Below are 17,706 nucleotides of genomic sequence, written 5' to 3'. Positions count from 1 at the left end.
CCCAAAGGCAAACTTAAAACTTTCAGATATCTGTACCATTTTATGGAGAAATGAGTTACATATGTAGTGTATAAGTTTGTATGTGTGTGAGAGAGAAAATGAACAGAAGAGAACAGGTTGTTTTGAGAAAGGTGATAATCAGGTAGTTCTTTGGTATGTGAATATAGAAAGTCTCCAGTTCTTTCCCAACTCTCTGAAGTTGGCTTGTGTGAGTGGGTTGAAGGTGAGGGTAAGGAAGGGAGGTATGCTGCAGAGGCTACACTGAAGGATCTTCCTTAAGTAGCTGTAACAGTTGAGCAAGCCACAATTTACCTCATGTAACATAATGGGGTCACACTAGGTCAGTGATTTAGGGCCAAAAAGAATCATTTAAGACTCTTCAGAAATATTTCTGAGTCCTTTCCATGGAGGACAAGAGGTTTGATACTGGAAGTTTGGTGTGGGATACAGATTTTTAACAAGCACTCTTAGTGATTCTAATGTTGATGGACTGATGATTCCACTTTGGAAAGCTATTAACAAATGATCACCAAAATTCCTTCCAACTATAAAGTACCGGTGAGAGACCACAGATCAGTGATTCCCAAAGTGCAGTCTGTAGGCTTCCAAAGAGTTCCTGAAATGCCTTCAGGAGGTTGTAAGTTCAAAATTATTTTTGTAATAACATCATTTGATTTTTCACTATATAGACATATGTACCAATAGTGCAAAAGCAACTGATGGGTAAAAACAGCTCATAATAGCCTTACCACAAATCAAGACAGTGGCACCAATAAACAAAAAAGGCCAGCTGCATTTAAGAATGTCTTCAATGGAGAAGTAAAAATTATTAATTTTATTAAATCAGCTTGAGAATTCACCTTTTTAAATTAATGCAAGACAAAATGGGAAGAACACAAAAAGTACTTTGGCATACTGAAGTGTGAGGTTGCTTTTTTTCATGCAATACCATTTTTACTTCAAAGAATGACTAGCATATAAAAAATAGTTATTCAACATGAAAATCTGGCAGGTGTTTTCCCAAAAAATGAATAAAGTGACCCTGACATGTCAAGAAAACCAACAGTATTTGTTGCCAATGATAAAACTTGAGCTTTATATATATACAGTATATATATATATGAAACATTTTTATTATCATCAGAAGCTTGATCATTCCTAATATTAAAGACTTTTCTGATGAGATTGGTGATACTATACAATTGCTACTAACAAATATAATTTTTTGATACTGTATAAAGAAATGTGTCAATATTTGGAGCTCCAAATAATTCAATGAATCAACGCTTTCCAAAAAGCCAATATATTATGTTATAAAGTCATGCTATAAATTATTATTATCAAATTTGTTCAAAGTACAGGATAGAACGACACATTTTAATATAATAGAATTCAAAAATTCATGGATACAGTTTGAGATTCTACATGACAACTGTATTTTAAAACACTACCAAATTCTGGTATAGTATCAAAGAATATCCCAATTATTTTAAAAGACTGTTAAAATGCTCCTCCATTTTCCAATTATAATCTCAGTGAGGTAGGGTTTTCTTCATATGCTTTAGTCAAAACAACTTATTGCAGCAGTTTGAACGCTGATATGAGAATACAGCTGTCTTTGTTTAAGTCAAACATTAAACGATTTGCAAGATTTAAAAAATACAAAACACTACAATCTTTTTCATTAAATTAAAAAAGTTATTTAAAAATAAATATTTTCTCATGTGTTAAACACTGATAGATATAATCCATGTAAACAAAGCTCTCTGGGGTCCTCAACAATTTTTAAGAGTGCTAAGGAGACTTGATACTTAAGAATCCCAGATCTCAGCCATGTGAGGAGCCCAGACACTGTAATTAGTGAAAAATGTCCATCCGATAAGTCTTACACATATGGCCAAGTTTAGAAACCACTGAAAGTAGTATTTGACTGTGGTTGCCTCATTTGGAAAAGCTGTTCCTTGGTGCCCCCTAGTGGCTCATATGCTTTTGTTTTTTTAAATTAAAATCGGAATAAAGGAAGACCAGGAATTGAGACACGAAATACTAATTCTGTAAGGGACTCCAGAGATCATGTAGTCCAACCACCACTAGCAGTGGAGATAGGCAGCACGCAGATATCATTACATTACAGCACAAAAAACGCTATGCTATGCTTTGGGTGAGTACAGGGTACGAAAAAAGCATACAGGAGGTGGCATCTGTTCCAGACTTGGTAGTTAGGCCTCCAGAGACAACTGCTTTTGAAATCTGCATAGAAATTGAAGGATGAGAGTAGCCCCCTCAAAAGGAATGGGGAGTACCAAAGCTCAAAGATAAAACAAGCCTTGATTTGCTCAATACAACAGAGAACAATTTTAAGAGCTTGACAAGTACCAGGTGCTGTGCTCAAGCTCATTACATTATCTCATCGAATGCTCACAAAAACCCTATGAGGTACTACCCCTCAATCAACCCAATAAGGCAATGGATAGTAGGCATTTACAGTTTTATGTATTTGTTTTTAAAATTTTCTTTAGACTTTTTCGAAAAGCAGCTAGCTTTACAAAGACTTGATCTTTGGAAAAACTTCCCCAAAAGTACAAAAGCTGCTTCTATGTTTTTAAAAGGATTTCTTCAAAATTGCTTTAGAATAATATGGAAGAACTGGTTTGGATGTCTTATAAGGTCCTTGGGATAAGTCAGGGAGAAATAAAGCCCTTTTAAATTTCATTAAACTGTAGTTTATCGTTTAATTATAAAGTAGAGCTAAGTAAATGCTTTGTAACTGCCTTTCCCTTTTCCCAATTTCTCCTTTTAAAATGTAAACCTTGCATAGAGGTACTACAATTCTAGTACACAGGGTAGGAGCTCTGAAATCACACATGTATTTGAATACCAGTTTCACCACATGTTAACTGTGGCCACTGATAACTTTCTTAACGTTGAGTGTTTGTACCTCCAAAATGGGGACGGTGTCTTCCTCACTGATTGTCATAAAAAATAAATTGGAATGCATTATGTACACATGTAGCTCATGCATCAGATGTAAGGTCCGTTTCTTGTTTCTGATATTCTTACGTATCTAACAGCTCTGAAGGGTTGTCTTACTTTCTTTGATGCTGCTTCTGCAGAGCTGCCTCTGATAATTGTCCCTGAAGGATCAGTTTTCTTTGCTTGTCAATATCTCCTTCCATTCGAGCAAAAGCATGAGAGCCAATGAAAGACAGATCAACTCCCAAGCCTTCATCCTCCTCTTCTTGGTTATCTGTAACAAAAATGCTACTATCAACAGAGAGCTTACGCTAAAACTAGACAGTAAACGAAACACACTGTGAATGCTGCAGTAGGGATGACAGTGAGATAACTAAAAAAAGTGGAGTTAAGGTTATTTTTGAGAACAAAATTGTAATCGGATTTAGGCATTTGTAAAACTGAAATAATGAAAGAAACTGCCTGTCCATGTGTGATAAAGGTTTTAGCAGTATGTGAAATCAAATCAGGGTGACCTGGGTCTTAGGAAGAAAAGAATAGAATGTGGTCACACACAAAAAGACAGAAGTAATTAGATTGTATTTGGGTCTAAAGATGGCTCATTGCACAGCATCTGACAAAAAATAAGTATAAAAAACAAGCATTTGGGATTTGGGAAGGTTTATTCAGCACTGTTGAAGGAGAAAGCATTTGATTGCATGAACCCCAGCCCTTCTGTCAGCTAACATCCCAAGATGAATGGACCAGGATCACAGAGTATAATCCACATTCCTTAAGAAATATTTCAGTTATAATTTAGCATCCTGGTTTTCTACACTGGTCATACCAACACAGTTATTTTGGTCCATAAGAGTTATAGTTCTCACTACAAATTAATACATTAGCTTTCTAATCTATCCATACAACCACTATGAGTTGGATTAGCAGAAATCAGTCTCTTGAGAACAGATTATCTCTTATGCCTTGGTAGATCTGTTAAGCGAAAACAAAACAAAACAAACCTTGTACCATGGGGAACCTCCCAAGGCAATGCACGCACTTGAATTCCAACCTGGTGGACAATCAGCTGGAATTTCCCCACGTCTGCTTCACTGCTCCTCAAACTGACAGGCCAATAGCTCGGAAGGGCCTGCTTTAATTAATAACACCCCTCAAGTAAAACTTGGTTATATAGATTTTAACAGATTTAACATTCTATTTGAAAATATTTAAGAACACTAAGGCCTATAACATCAAAGTATTTTCTGATATATGAATGCAAATCAAACACTCTGGGAATGGTGGAGGGAAGAGAATCTTTTAGCAAATGAGTTAGTCTTATGTACTGTCCAGTGCTCAGAGGTTTTGCTGTTCATCAGAATTATCACACTAAATGCATTTTATGAAAGAAAAATTTTATGGTAGTCACAGGCATGAGGATTTCTGAATAACTCTTGGCATTATTTCAAGGATATATTATACTGGAGGCTCACCCAAAGTGCAAGGGTACCCCTTCAGCAAAGCTTGGTTTCCAGACATTTCATATTTTCTGATGCTAAACCTCTTATAATTCACTCCACCTGATAAAAGTCTATGTACTGGTGATAAAAATCTTGAGTTGCTTCCTAAAGATTTTGGCTTGGTGCTCATTTTTAAAAGAAGTGTTCACACTAGGAATTTCACAGTAATTCCTTAATCTGCTGGATGTCAAGACTGAGAGTCCCAGCACTGAAGCCTGTGAGGCATGTTTCTGCAGAAGGGACTTACAACCTTCAATATGTACACATGAACATCACTACAAGGGGCCACACAGAGCAGATACAGAAGGGCTACCACCCTAACACGTTCTACATGCTATTCCAACCTACAACAGTATGTAACCCTAAGAGACAAAATGAATGGTTCTAGTATGCTTGTCTTAGTATTTAACGTTAAACATGATTTTTAAGAGGATATTGAAAGCCATTTAAAATGTTAAACAAAAAGTACGTTAGTACTTTACTATCTCAACAGTGTCCTGCATGAAACTATAAGTTCCATTAGGGTGAGAATATTGTTATAGCCACCTCTTAATCCCCACTGTCTAACACAGACTTGACATGTATCTATCCACCTATAATTTTATTTTTAATTTCAAGAATAAATTTCAATAATAGAACTTGAAAACTTCTAAATTGGTCTTGACTGCAGTGTCATGCTAACAGAGAGCTTTCCAAAGGTTAAGCTGAACTTCTTACTTCTTTGGTGGTTGGTGCCTTATTTTTGCTTCTTAACAGGGAGATTTAAAAAGTTAGAACTCTAGAACTCACCTTCTGGAGCACCAGGTTTTTCACTTATTCTAATCTGTCGTTCAGGTACCACAGGCTCCCCTTCTGCATTTCCAATATCTGCAGGTAGGTACGGCAATGATCGATTCTCCTCCTTTAACGACCTTGGGAAGTACAGAGGTAGCAGCTTTTGGTAAGTAGCCTGTGTCAGAAAAGCAAGACATTCTGTGAAAAACAGGACACAACAAAGAACACCTCAGCAGCACTTAGTGCTGTTCATACACTGTGAAGATAACCTCCATTAAGAATAGACTTTACCACTTCTGAGCTCAGATTAGATACTACTGTCTGGAACCCTCAATCAGCTTCTGCGTTAAAGATAAGAATATTGTTATCTAGTCAAGTTAAATGTCATGCCTATCCTAACAATTCCAGGTCACTAAACCTGGAATGCATAAGCCCTGCCACTCCTGTCCCTATCCCTGCCTTCACTTCCTATTGATAACAGTCCTTCAAGATCTAGCTCAAATGCTACTTCCTTAACTCTCAGTGTGCCAGCAGGGTCCATTCAACCCAGGTATTGTTTCTGAGTTGTTTGTGAAGGATTTCTCTTTCATGATGTTTACTCTTTCTTAAAAATGTTTCTAAGGACAAAGATTAATTTTACTTAAAAAAACAGAATAAAACTTATCTTGTAATTCCCACATTGATTGGTCCATGGACTAATAAATCTGCAATACATTAAAGACATGCAGTGCTCTTATTTATCCTATATCTTGAAGCATGTTACTTTTTCATCATCCCAGAAATTGTTTTCTCATTACATAGACTTACTCATCAATTATTAAAAACTATACTAAAAAACACTAAATTAAAATAATAAAAAAATGATGGAATCACCTAGGACAATGAAATCATTCAAGAAATCATTATCTTACATTTTCACATTGTGTTGCCCACAGTATTGCATCATCTTTTAAACATTTATATAAAGATGGAGATATCATCTTTACAGCCTTTTTTAAAAAACTGAGATAGGATTCACATACCATAAAAGTCACCCTTTTGAAGTATACAATTCAGTGGTTTTTTTGGTTTGTTTTCTTCTTTGAGATGAGGTACTGCTATGCTGCCCAGGCTGGTCTCAAACTTCTGGGCTCAAGCAATTTTCCCACCTCAACTTCCCCAGTAGCTAGGATTACAGATGTACATTACCACACCCAGCTTCAGTGGTTTTTCATATACAGTATTCACAAAGGGGGTATAATCACCACCACTATTTAATTCCAGAACATTTTCACCACTCTAAAACCCACTTGCAGTCATTCACCATTCCTCCCTTTCCCACCCCTAGCAATTACTAATCTTCTTTCTGTCACTACGAATTTGTCTATTTTTGGACATTTCATAAAAATGGAATACAGGGCTGGGTGTGGTGGTTCACCCTGTAATCACAGCACTTTGGGAGACCAAGGCGGGCGGATCACGAGGTTAGGAGTTCAAGATCATCCTAGCCAACATGGTGAAACCCTGTCTCTACTAAAATACAAAAAATTCGCTGGCCGTGGTGGTGCACACCGTTAGTCCCAGATACTCGGGAGGCTAAGCCAGGGGAATCCCTTGAGGCAGAGGTTGCAGTGGGCTGAGATTACGCCACTCTACTCCAGCCTGGTAACAGAGTGAGATTCGGTCTCAAAAAAACAAAAAAAAAAAAAACAAAAAACCAAAAAACAAGGAATACAGTATGTGGCATATTGTGTCTGATTTCTTTCATTTAGCATGATGCTTTCAAGGTTAACTCATGTTGTAGCAGTTACCAGTACTTCATTCTTTTTTATGGCTGAATGATATTCTAACACATATGCACACACACATAAACACACACACACACACACACACACACACACACACACACACCACGTTTTGTCAGTTCATCAGGTGATGACATTTCAATTGTTTCTGCTTTTTGGCTATTATGAATGATGCTACTACAAATATTTGTGTATAAGTTTTTGTGTGGAAGTATTTTCAGTTCTCTTCTATATATACCTACAAGTCAAACTGGTGCATTATATGGTACGTTTAACTTTTTCATTCACTGCCAGGCTGTTTCCCAAAGTAGCTGCACCATTTTTACATTTCCATTAACTATCTATGAGCGTTCCATTTTCTCCACATCCTCACCAACGCTTGTCATTACTGCCTGCCTTCGTAATTATAACCATGTTAGTGGGTGTAAGTGGTATCCATTGTGGTTTTGACTTGTATTTTTCTAATGGCTAATGGTGTGGAGCACCTTTTCAGTGCTTACTGGCCATCTGCATATCTTCTTCAAAGAAATGTATGTTAATTACGTTTAATTTTTCATTTTTTGTATTTTATAATGTTTTCACATCTTTTAAAAAGCTTTCTAGTGTGAGAATACTGTCCCTGTAAGGGATAGCTAATTCCTAAAGATAGTAAACAGTGTATCTTGCATATGCCAACCAAGCAGTCCCAAATCTACAGCCCTAATCATTTCCTTACCTAACTCTTACACACCAAGCAAATATTTCTCCTGGTTTAAATCATCCCAGGGTCAGGTATCAGGAATCTAGAGATTACTCCTACATCCCAGAATAATGGAATTATTCAAACTAGCCAGTCCTAAACTGTAAGTCCTGCCCTGCCTTGCCTTTCCCAAGGAAATCCCAATAAAGGCCTGGTTCAGGATTTCCTCATACTCCTGCTTCTGCCTCCTGACTGAAACCTAGTGCTCCTCCTGTGGCCCTGCATAGCACCTACACCTCTCTTTTTTAGATAAACTTTGAAAAACACTAAACTTTTCTTTCTTTTAAACAGTCTTTCTTGCCATAGACCTCTCTGTCTCCTCACTGAGTCACCTTTGTAAATTAAAACCTAGGCATGAAACAACACGTTTGTTGAAAACGTTCGTTCACTTTTCAATTTGCTTGTCTTTTGTTGAATTATAAGAGTGCCTAATTTATCCATTTATATTTTGGCTGTTTGTGCTTTTGGTGTCATATCTAATAAACCACTGCCTAACCCACAATCAGGAAGATGTATATCCACACTTTCTTCTAAGAGTTTTATAACTTTAGCTCTTACATTGAGGTCCTAGATTTCCTTTGAGCTAATTTTTGTACATGGTTTAAGGTAGGAATCCATCTTTGTCCTTTTGCATGTGGATATCCAGTAGTTCCAATACCATTTGTTGAAAAGACAATGCTTTTCCTCATTAAATTGTCTTGAAACCACTGTCAGAAATTCGATTCCATTGACCTATACATTTATCCTTATGCCAGTACCACAGTCTGGATTATTACAGCTTTGTAGTGAGTTTTGAAATTGGTAAGTGTGAATCTTCCAATGTTGTTCTTTTTTTCCAAGACCGTTTTGACTATTCTGGGTCTCTTGCATATCATACATTTAGGATCAACTTGACAATTTCTGCAAAAAACAAGTTGGGATTTTTATAGGGATTACGTTAAGTCTGTAATACAATGTAGGGAAAATGGTCAGTAAAGTCATCTTAACAACATTAAGTCTTTTAATCCGTGAACATAGATGTCTTTCCATTTATTTTTTTAAAATTTTCTTTCAAAGAGGTCTTATGGTTTTAAATGCACAAATCTTTCAGTTCTAAATATTTCATTATTTTTTGATGTTACCATAAGTAGAATTGTTTTCTTAATTTTTGTTTCTGGATTGGTCATTGTTAGCGTGCATACAATTTATTTTTGATATTGGTCTTGTATCCTGTAACCCCACTGGAACTCTATTAGGTCTAACAGTGTTTTATTGTGTGTGTGTGTGTGTGTGTGTGTGTGTGTGTGTGTGTGTGTGTGTGTGTGTACTCTTTAGTATTTTTGATAAGATCATGCTGTCTACAAATAACAGTGTTTTATTTTGTGTGTGTGTGTGTGTGTACTCTTTAGTATTTTTGATAAGATCATGCTGTCTGCAAATAAAGGTACTTTTACTTTGTTCTTTTCAGTTCCGGTGCTTTTTATTTCTTTCTCTTAGCCCAATGCCCTGGCTAGTAACTCTAGTAAAATATTGAATAGAACCGGCAAGAGCGAAAATCTTTGTCTTTTTCCTGATCTTAGGCAGAAAGCTTTCAGTATTTCACCATTAAGTATGTGAGCTAAGGGTTCCCCACAGATTCCCTTTTTCAAGTTGAAGAAGTTCTCTTTTATTCCTAGTTTGTTGACTGTTGTTATCAAAAAAGAATGTTGCATTTTTTCAGTGTTCTTTTCTACATCTATTGAGACGGTCCTGTGGTTTTCATACTTTATTCTGTTAATATGGTATATAACATTGATTCAGATTCTTGTATGCTGAATCAAGGCTGCATTCCTGAAATAAGTCCCACTTTGGGGTGGCATACAATTCTTTTATATTCTGTTGGACTTGGTTTGATAATTTTTGCATCTCTAGTCATAAGAGATATTGCTCTATGGTTTTCTGGCGTGTAGTATATTTTTAACTTTATTGGACAGAGTTGAGAATTCCAAATTTTTCATTTGCAGTCCATAATATTAAAGAGAAGACAATTAAATGAAGAAAACATTTTGGAATCATTAAATAAATCAAAGATGAATGTAACAAGATAGACAGCAGCCCTCCTGATGATCATAAGAATTACCGTATAAGGTCTTGAAGTCTTAGACTCTGAGTCTTCAGACAACAATATTCTAGATTATCTCTCAAATTCAATAATCTGTGAGTTGATGATGTATTTTTTTCTTTTTTTGAGACATAATCTTGCTCTGTCACCCTGGCTGGAGTCAGTGGCACAATCTCGACTCACTGCAACATCTGCTTCCTGGGTTCAAGCAATTTTCATGTCTCGGCCTCCCTAATAGCTGGGAGTACAGGCACCTGCCATCATATCCAGCTAATTTTTTTTTTTTAATTTTTAGTGGAGACAGGGTTTTGCCATGTTGGCCAGGCTGGTCTTGAACTACTGACCTCAGGTGATCCACCCACTTCAGCCTCCCCAAGTGCTGGGATCACAGGCATGAGCTACAATGTATTTCTAAGGACAAAAGGGAAATCTGGTATTCTCATTCAGTAAGTCATTCAACAAGAAGAACTTAATCACATACTATTTTGTGATAGGAACCTGGACAATCTCATTTTACTAAAAGGATGTGTGACAGTATTCTTCCATGTTTTATGTTTGTGCAACAGTATTTAGTTGACACAAGGAGGTTTGCTATGTTTAACTTCTTACTAAAATGTCTAATAAACTTGTTTTTCATTATCTGTTTATTCTTCTATAAATTATTCACAAATAACTTTTGAGAAAAAGATGGTAAATGTTGATTACTTTCCCAAGTATACTGAGGGCAGACTTATTCTCTGTTCCTCTAAATCTGGGTCAGGTGTCATGATAAGTTGCCATGGTACTGTGGGGCATACCTTAGCAGAGCACTTGCTACACTGTAGGGTGATCTTTGTTTACCTGGCTGTGTCAGCGTTAGTCTGCCAACTCCCTGAGAGCAAGAGCCATATCTCATTTGTATCTTATCCTATGAAAATGGAAAAATCTCTGAACTAGACTTCACCCCTCAGCTTCAAACTGATAAGCATGATAGTTTGCTGAGCCTCTGCTCCTGATGATCCACTGATTCTCTAAGACAACGTGTTCAGAAAATAATTTGTCTTCATCCCACCTCCAAAACTTTTCCTGCTTTCTATTTCTATCTCAATGGTGGTATCACTATCTAGTAATTCAAGCCAAAAACCTAGAAGTCATGCTTAACTCTTTTTCCCACATGTATTTAATCAACCACCAACTTCAGTTGAATTTATTTACTAAATATTTAAAATGTTAACACTACCAGTGCCCTTGTTCAGGCCTGATCATTTCTCATGTGGAGTACTGCTACCACCTGTTATCTCTTCTTGCCATTAGTCTTTCTCTTTCCAAATCAATCTCCACACAGCTAAAACAGAAAGTAGATGACATCATTCGAGTAAAGCTCTTTTGTTTCCCATTACTTAATTAATAAAGTCTAAATTTTGCAGCTTGTGACACAAGGCCTTGAGTGATCTTACCCCATCTAACTTTCATTGTTGCCACTGTCAGACTCACATCTGATGCAACAGCAATACTAAACACTCTATGCTGTATCTTATTTCCATGCCTTTGCTCAGGCTTGTATGACTGTTGTCACTTGCCTCTCTCCCTTGGCAAACCTTATGTACCTTTTACAATTATTTCAACTTACATATCACTTCCTATGGGAAGCATTTCTTAACCCCATGCCAGGCTAAAGTTATGTCCTATCCTTCCCATACCTCCATTAATGCACTTATTAAAATTATCCTAACTTCTCTGAATTATCTATCTCCAGTAAAGGATAAAGCCTCCTTGAGGAAACAACCATTATTTTTTCACTGGTGTATTCCCAGGACCTAATATAGTAAACCTGATATACGCTAAACACTCAGTAAAAGATCACTGGAAGACTCTATGTATAAATAAAGAACATGAAACAAAGTAAATGTGCTTTTTTTCAGCGAATTCAAAAGTACATATATATTTTATATGTAGCTACATATGCTTTGAATAGATACTTCACCAATAGATAGCTAATACGAATGTATTAGCTCATTTAACTATCACAAAAAAACTGGATACAGGTACTACTAGTATTCCAATTTTACCGAAGCAGAGAAGTAACTTGCTCAGTGAAACAAAACTGGGAAATACTGTAAGCTGAATTAGACAAAGCACTCTAAAATTAAAGTGTAATGAGACAAGAATAAACTATTTTCTAGAATGGCTTGAAATTAAATGGAAATATATTAAACCTAACTACATATAATAAAATATATAAATCTCACAGTGCCAGCCACTAGGCTAGGCTGTCGCCTGTCACCAAAGCTTTTCTGGCATGTTAGTTTTCCAGTTAAGCTCCTCAAACATGCAGTGCTTAGAAGGTGATGCTTTGAGAGCTAACACAGGGGCCAAGCAGAACAACTCTACTTTCTAAGATTCCACTTACAGTGACAATGGTTTAGTCATAAAAAATATGAATAAAATGCTCCTTCTTGACTTATTTTTAGTTTCCAATACAGCCTTTTTCAATGAATGATGGTAAGTCCACTGTCAAATATATGCACAGATAACTAGGATTTGTCGCTGGAAACTCAGTAAGTATATAGTGATAAGCCAAAGGCAAACGCTTAAAGGTAGAAATAAGATTTAAACAATGTAACAATTAGCAAAATACCTCTTCAAGATCAGAGACAGCAAATACTACTTTTTCAATGGTTTCCCCGTGAATCTCTAGGAATCTTCTGACAGTGCCTACAAAAAAGAACAGAAAGATTACTCAATAACTAAAAAATTACTTACACATAAAAATCAAGCTCTTCAATGTTTATTTTTGCAAGGGATCACGTCTCACTTCATTCAGGACTCTGTTTAGTAATACCTGTATAAAAACCCGTCTCTGATCTGCTTTCCTCCACAGCAACTGGGATAGACATTTTATGGAGTTATGTGCGTACCGTTATCCTCCCTGTCTTCTCCCCATTCACTAGAATGAAAGCTCCATAACAGAAGCAGCTTTATTGGATTTATTGCTCTATTTCCAATGTCAAGAACAGTGTCTGGCAAGAGAAGATGCTGACTTCAGACAATTCTCTCTCATACAGTACATTGTTCTTATTCCTTTCTTTGGCCAGAATGATTTAGCACAAGTGTCTTTCCATTCGTTCAGTTACAGTATAAGATATCTTACCCAGCCTTTCATTCCTTGACAAAACTCCACAAATAAAGCTCAATTATTTTTTCTTAATTTCTATGTTATTCTAATTCTTCTCTATCAACTTCCTAATAACAAGACCTACTGACCTTTACTTCAGTTCTTATCTCATTGGATCTCTCCCTAGCTTTAGTCTTTAACATGCATGCCCTCACCTTTTAAAAATGTTGTCCTCCAGCGTTTTGTCTTCAATATTTTTTAGATATACTTATTCTCCTTAGCTCACTAATTTGCTGGATAGGTATTACCTCAAATGTTGATGGCTCCCAAATCTTTATATTCTTTTTTTCTGAGCAAAAGACCCAAATTCCCTGATGCCTATTGGGTGCACCTGCTCAGATAACTCACACAGACCTCAAATTCAATGTATTCAAACCTGACCAATAGGTCCAAATCCTGACCGCCATCTTTTTCCAGGAAACCGGCTCCTTTTAACCTCCATTACTTACCTTGGTTACATATCAACATCCAACCATCATCCAAGCTAGAATCCTGAATTGTCTTTGATGCTTTCTTTACCTCTTCCTTCATATTGCATTTTCAAATAGTTCCCATGACTTTTAATTCTATTGCTAATATTTCTAACGTTTATTTCTTTCTTTTGGCTGCTTTCAGGTTCTCAAGGCTCACACAGACTTTGGCAATGAGCTCCTAACTGCTCTCTTGTGTCTTTTTTCCCCAAGTCGACATACTCACTGTTGGCTGACTTATATTCTCATGTTACCCTCCTTACTAAACACTGGTGATCACTCTGCACTGCTTACAGGTTAAGATTCAAAAACCCTAGCATGACTCTCTACACTCCAGCCCCAACTATCCACTTTCCCCCAGTCAGCTCTTTAGTCCTACTTCCAAATATTCCTCCCACAGCTTATGCTTTAGCTAAATCTACTTTGCTGTATTCAAAACATACCACTTACTTTTATGATGCCCTGCCTCTGCTTGCTTGGTTACTTTTGACTAGAATATGACTCATCCCCCATTCTCCTCTTGGTGAGCTCCTACTCATTTTTCAACACCCAGCCAAGAGCCATCCCCAACCTTCCTTGTTCCCCTCCTGGAATCTTCTGAATACCCTTCATTTAAAGAATTTCTCACATTTTATAGCTAGACCAAGCTTTCTGAAGACCAAGTATATTTTATATTAATATTAATTTGGGGCCTAGCACACCTTATGATGTGATATGCAATCATTCAAAAGTAACTAGTAACAATTTATGGTTCATGTACATATTGCCTGCTTTGTTCAACACTGTATCTCAAGAACCTAACAGAGCAAACCCATTTGTTAAAAGACTAAACAAACACTCCTAACTCTCCTCCAGTTAAATAACAAACTTATTTTTCATTTTCCCTCTATTCTGCTTTAATACTTTTTCAAAAATGAACTTTCAAAAAAAGATTTTCAGCAGGGTATGGGGGCTCATGGCTATAATCCCAACACTTTGGGGGGTGAGGGCGAGAGGATTACTTGAGCCTGAATTCAAGACTGGCTTGAGCAACACAGTGAGACCCTGTGTTTATCAAAATTTTTTTAAAAAATTAGCTAGGTATGGTGGTGCATAGCTGTAGTCTTAGCTACCTGGGAGGCTAACGAGGGAGGATTGCTTGAGCCCAGGAGGATGAGGCTGCAGCGAGCTGTGATTGCCCCACTGCACTACAGCCTGGGCAACAGTGTATGACTCTTTCTCTCAAAAAACATACAAACAAAAAACAAAAAGATTTTTGGTTTCCTATTTATTTTGACACCAAGTTTTATGTTCATGCATAATAGTTTCACAGAATATAATTATATTATTTCCTTTGGAAGATAAAATACAATACTAAATAGCAACCAAATTGAATTTTCTCAGTGGAATTCATTTAGAAAATTAACTCTGCAAAAGCAGTGAAGACTGGTGTCATGAATCTAAGGTTTTAGTACTAAGGGCAGGCCATGCCGTTCCTTTCAAAGTTTCATCTGTGCACTATTATCTCCAACCAATCACGATGTCCTGTGCTTAAATGTCTAATGAATACCCTTTAACTTGTAAGAATGACATCTAGGACATTACAATTCCCCATCTGGAACCACTATAAGAACAAACACCTTGATCTTATTTCTCACCACTGTATTCTTTTGTATACAGCACATAGTAGTCACTCAAATTTTTGCTGGATGAATAAATAACCTGATAAATTTATTTCAACGCAGATGTTTCTTTAGGTTTTTTCTGGTGAAGAACAAGCTGCACATGAACTAAGGAAAAAAACACAAGTCTTAATATATCTATCAAAAACATATTACTTAGGCTTCAAATGAAATAAATTTTGGTAAGTTTAATAAGAAAGCTTTTGATACTAAGAACTTAGAGCTATATCATTAGATTTATTCTTGGCCCATATATGCCTCAAAAGTACACAAGCCATTTGTTTTCCAAATGTTTGATAAAGTAACCAAACAAAGGGCATCATCTTCTGTGTATGTATTTGAATGAGATGCTACAGTTTTGCCACTAGATTTAAGGCATAATAAGTCAAATGTGCCTTATAAACTATGAGTTAATTTGCCCACTTTAAGAGTTGTACATTTCCTTTTTGCTAATTAAATTCTAGAAATTGCTTCATCAAAGTCCCTTACACTCACTATTAATCTTTATCTGCTGTTACTCTCACAGTTGACCTCTCCTATAGTACTGTATCAAGTGATTTGTCTGGGGCCACAGAGCTAGAGTTGGCCTGGTAGAATTAGAACTAAAAACTAGTCTTCTTAACTCCCTATTCAGAGCCTTTTCTAAAAAATCATGCTTCCTCTTTAAAATATAATCCTTAGGATTACCTTAATAAAAAATAGATACATAAAAGAAGCTATGGGATGACAGGGCAAGGACTAAGTAAAATCAGAGAATACAGAGACCAGCCAAAAGCCTTGTTAGGAGCAATGATATCAAGGCAGGAACTTTGCTTTGGTTAGGCACCATGTAGAAAATAGGCAGATTATAACACAGCAGTCTTCCACTGAAGCAGTTCTAACTCAAACGTAATGAATCATCTAGTATAACAGATAGGTTATTAGACTTGGGAGTCAGAAGGTCTGGATATATGCTCCAAGTCTGTATAGCCCTGAGAACAGGAAACATTTCTGAGCCTCTTTATTTGTATAATGGACACCATACTACCTAAAACACTGGGTTGTTAAGGAAAGTAAGTGGAATTTACTTGTCCCTTTTTAAAATACGTATTTCTTAAGCAAGTACCATATGTCAAGCATTCAAGAAAGAAAGATAAGATCCCTGCCCCTCAAGCTCAGTCTAATATAATGTATATAAACTTAATTATAAAATATATTAAATTTACTATAAAATTCTTGAGCAATTAGAATATTGGATTTTAAAATAGCTTATAATTTAATAAGGCTAAGACTGAACAAATCCTCATCCTAAATTCCAGGCTATATAATAATAATTTATACATTCAAATATCTTTGTGATGTTTGTGGAAATAAGGCTTTCAGCTCTTCAACTTTAAATTCTAGAGATAAAAAGGGTCTTAAACATCATTTAGTATAGTTTGTCTCCCAAATGAGAAGTGTTTTCTATAATAGCTGCAACAGGTAGTCTCTGCATGGATGTTCCTAGTGACAAGAAGTTCACTAAAATACTTTTCTGTTACAGATAGTACTATTTCAAGTGGGACCAATATTTTCTTCCGTACAACTTGGTCTTAGACTTTGCCTTGTACAATTGAAGTTCTTGTCCACAATCCTGATGATGATCTGTAAATTTCCTGAAATAACATGGAAATTCTGTATTTATGCACATTTTTCTTGAGAAAAGGTGCATAGTGTTCTTTCGCCACATGCTCATTGTAGTTTATGATAATACCCCAAAGAACTTCCGCTTGAAAAATGTAGCACGGAGTAAGTCCACAATGAGACTCCTTCAGATATTTGAAGACGGACATCATATTTGCTATAAGCATACTCTTCTTTAGGAGAAACACCACTAATGGTTGAAACTGTTTGTCCTCCTGTTTGTCAGTGTCTCATGCAATATGACACGCACAAATATATACAAAACTTGAGATGTGGACTAAACCTGCATATATACAGTGAGATCATGGACTCTCTTTAGCTGAATGCCATATTTTTAAGTCACATATACACATTTGGCTCATATTAATTGAGCCTAGTCTTTTTAAAACCTAAATGCAGAGTTTTACATTCAAATAGCAATGTGTGAAAGTGGCTAAACTGCCAAGTGTTATACAAATATGATGCCATGAAATCTGACTGCATTTGTTGCAGACTATAAAGATTATTCTAAATTCTGATTTAATTACTCAATGCATTAGCCATACTTTTTAACTTCGCATCACTTTCAAATTCAAGAGGCCAGCTGCTCTGAACCTACTCTGGTTTCGGAGGCTGCCCAATTCAAGACTCATTCTTTGCTCAATTAAATTCTGTTAAATTAAAAAAGTGAATAGGGATGTCTTCTAACCCTTTATTCAAATGGATAAAAATGTCAACCTGAAAAGTAAACTGAGAGCTCTGCAACTTGCCAATAAAACTTCCCTCCAGAGTGCCACAATCACTTAATTAATTTTCTTTGACTATAACTATTTAACTAATGATAAAAAAAAAAAAAAAAAAATTTTGTTGCCTTTTTTTTTTTTTTTTTTTTTTTTGAGATGAGGTCTTGCTATATGTTGCTTAGGCTAGA

General features: G+C 36.1%; 1 protein-coding gene across 5 annotated transcripts in view; it reads right to left on the bottom strand.

Moving 5' to 3' along the window:
* GDAP2 (ganglioside induced differentiation associated protein 2) overlaps positions 1-17,706 on the bottom strand; it is a 70,756-nt gene that overhangs the window by 35,565 nt on the left and 17,485 nt on the right. For all 5 annotated transcript variants that reach the window (XM_032249597.1, XM_032249598.1, XM_032249600.1 and 2 more), the window contains exons 6-8: positions 12,467-12,543; positions 5,262-5,421; positions 3,091-3,247 (exon numbers count right to left, since the gene is read on the bottom strand). In XM_032249597.1, coding sequence (XP_032105488.1) covers positions 3,091-3,247; positions 5,262-5,421; positions 12,467-12,543 — 394 coding nt within the window. The remainder of the gene's footprint in view (positions 1-3,090; positions 3,248-5,261; positions 5,422-12,466; positions 12,544-17,706) is intronic.

The sequence above is a fragment of the Sapajus apella genome, unplaced genomic scaffold, assembly GCF_009761245.1.
Source record: "Sapajus apella isolate SASKATOON/1434 unplaced genomic scaffold, GSC_monkey_1.0 scaffold69, whole genome shotgun sequence".
NCBI lineage: Eukaryota > Metazoa > Chordata > Mammalia > Primates > Cebidae > Sapajus > Sapajus apella.
This window is presented reverse-complemented; position numbering and strand designations above follow the sequence as displayed.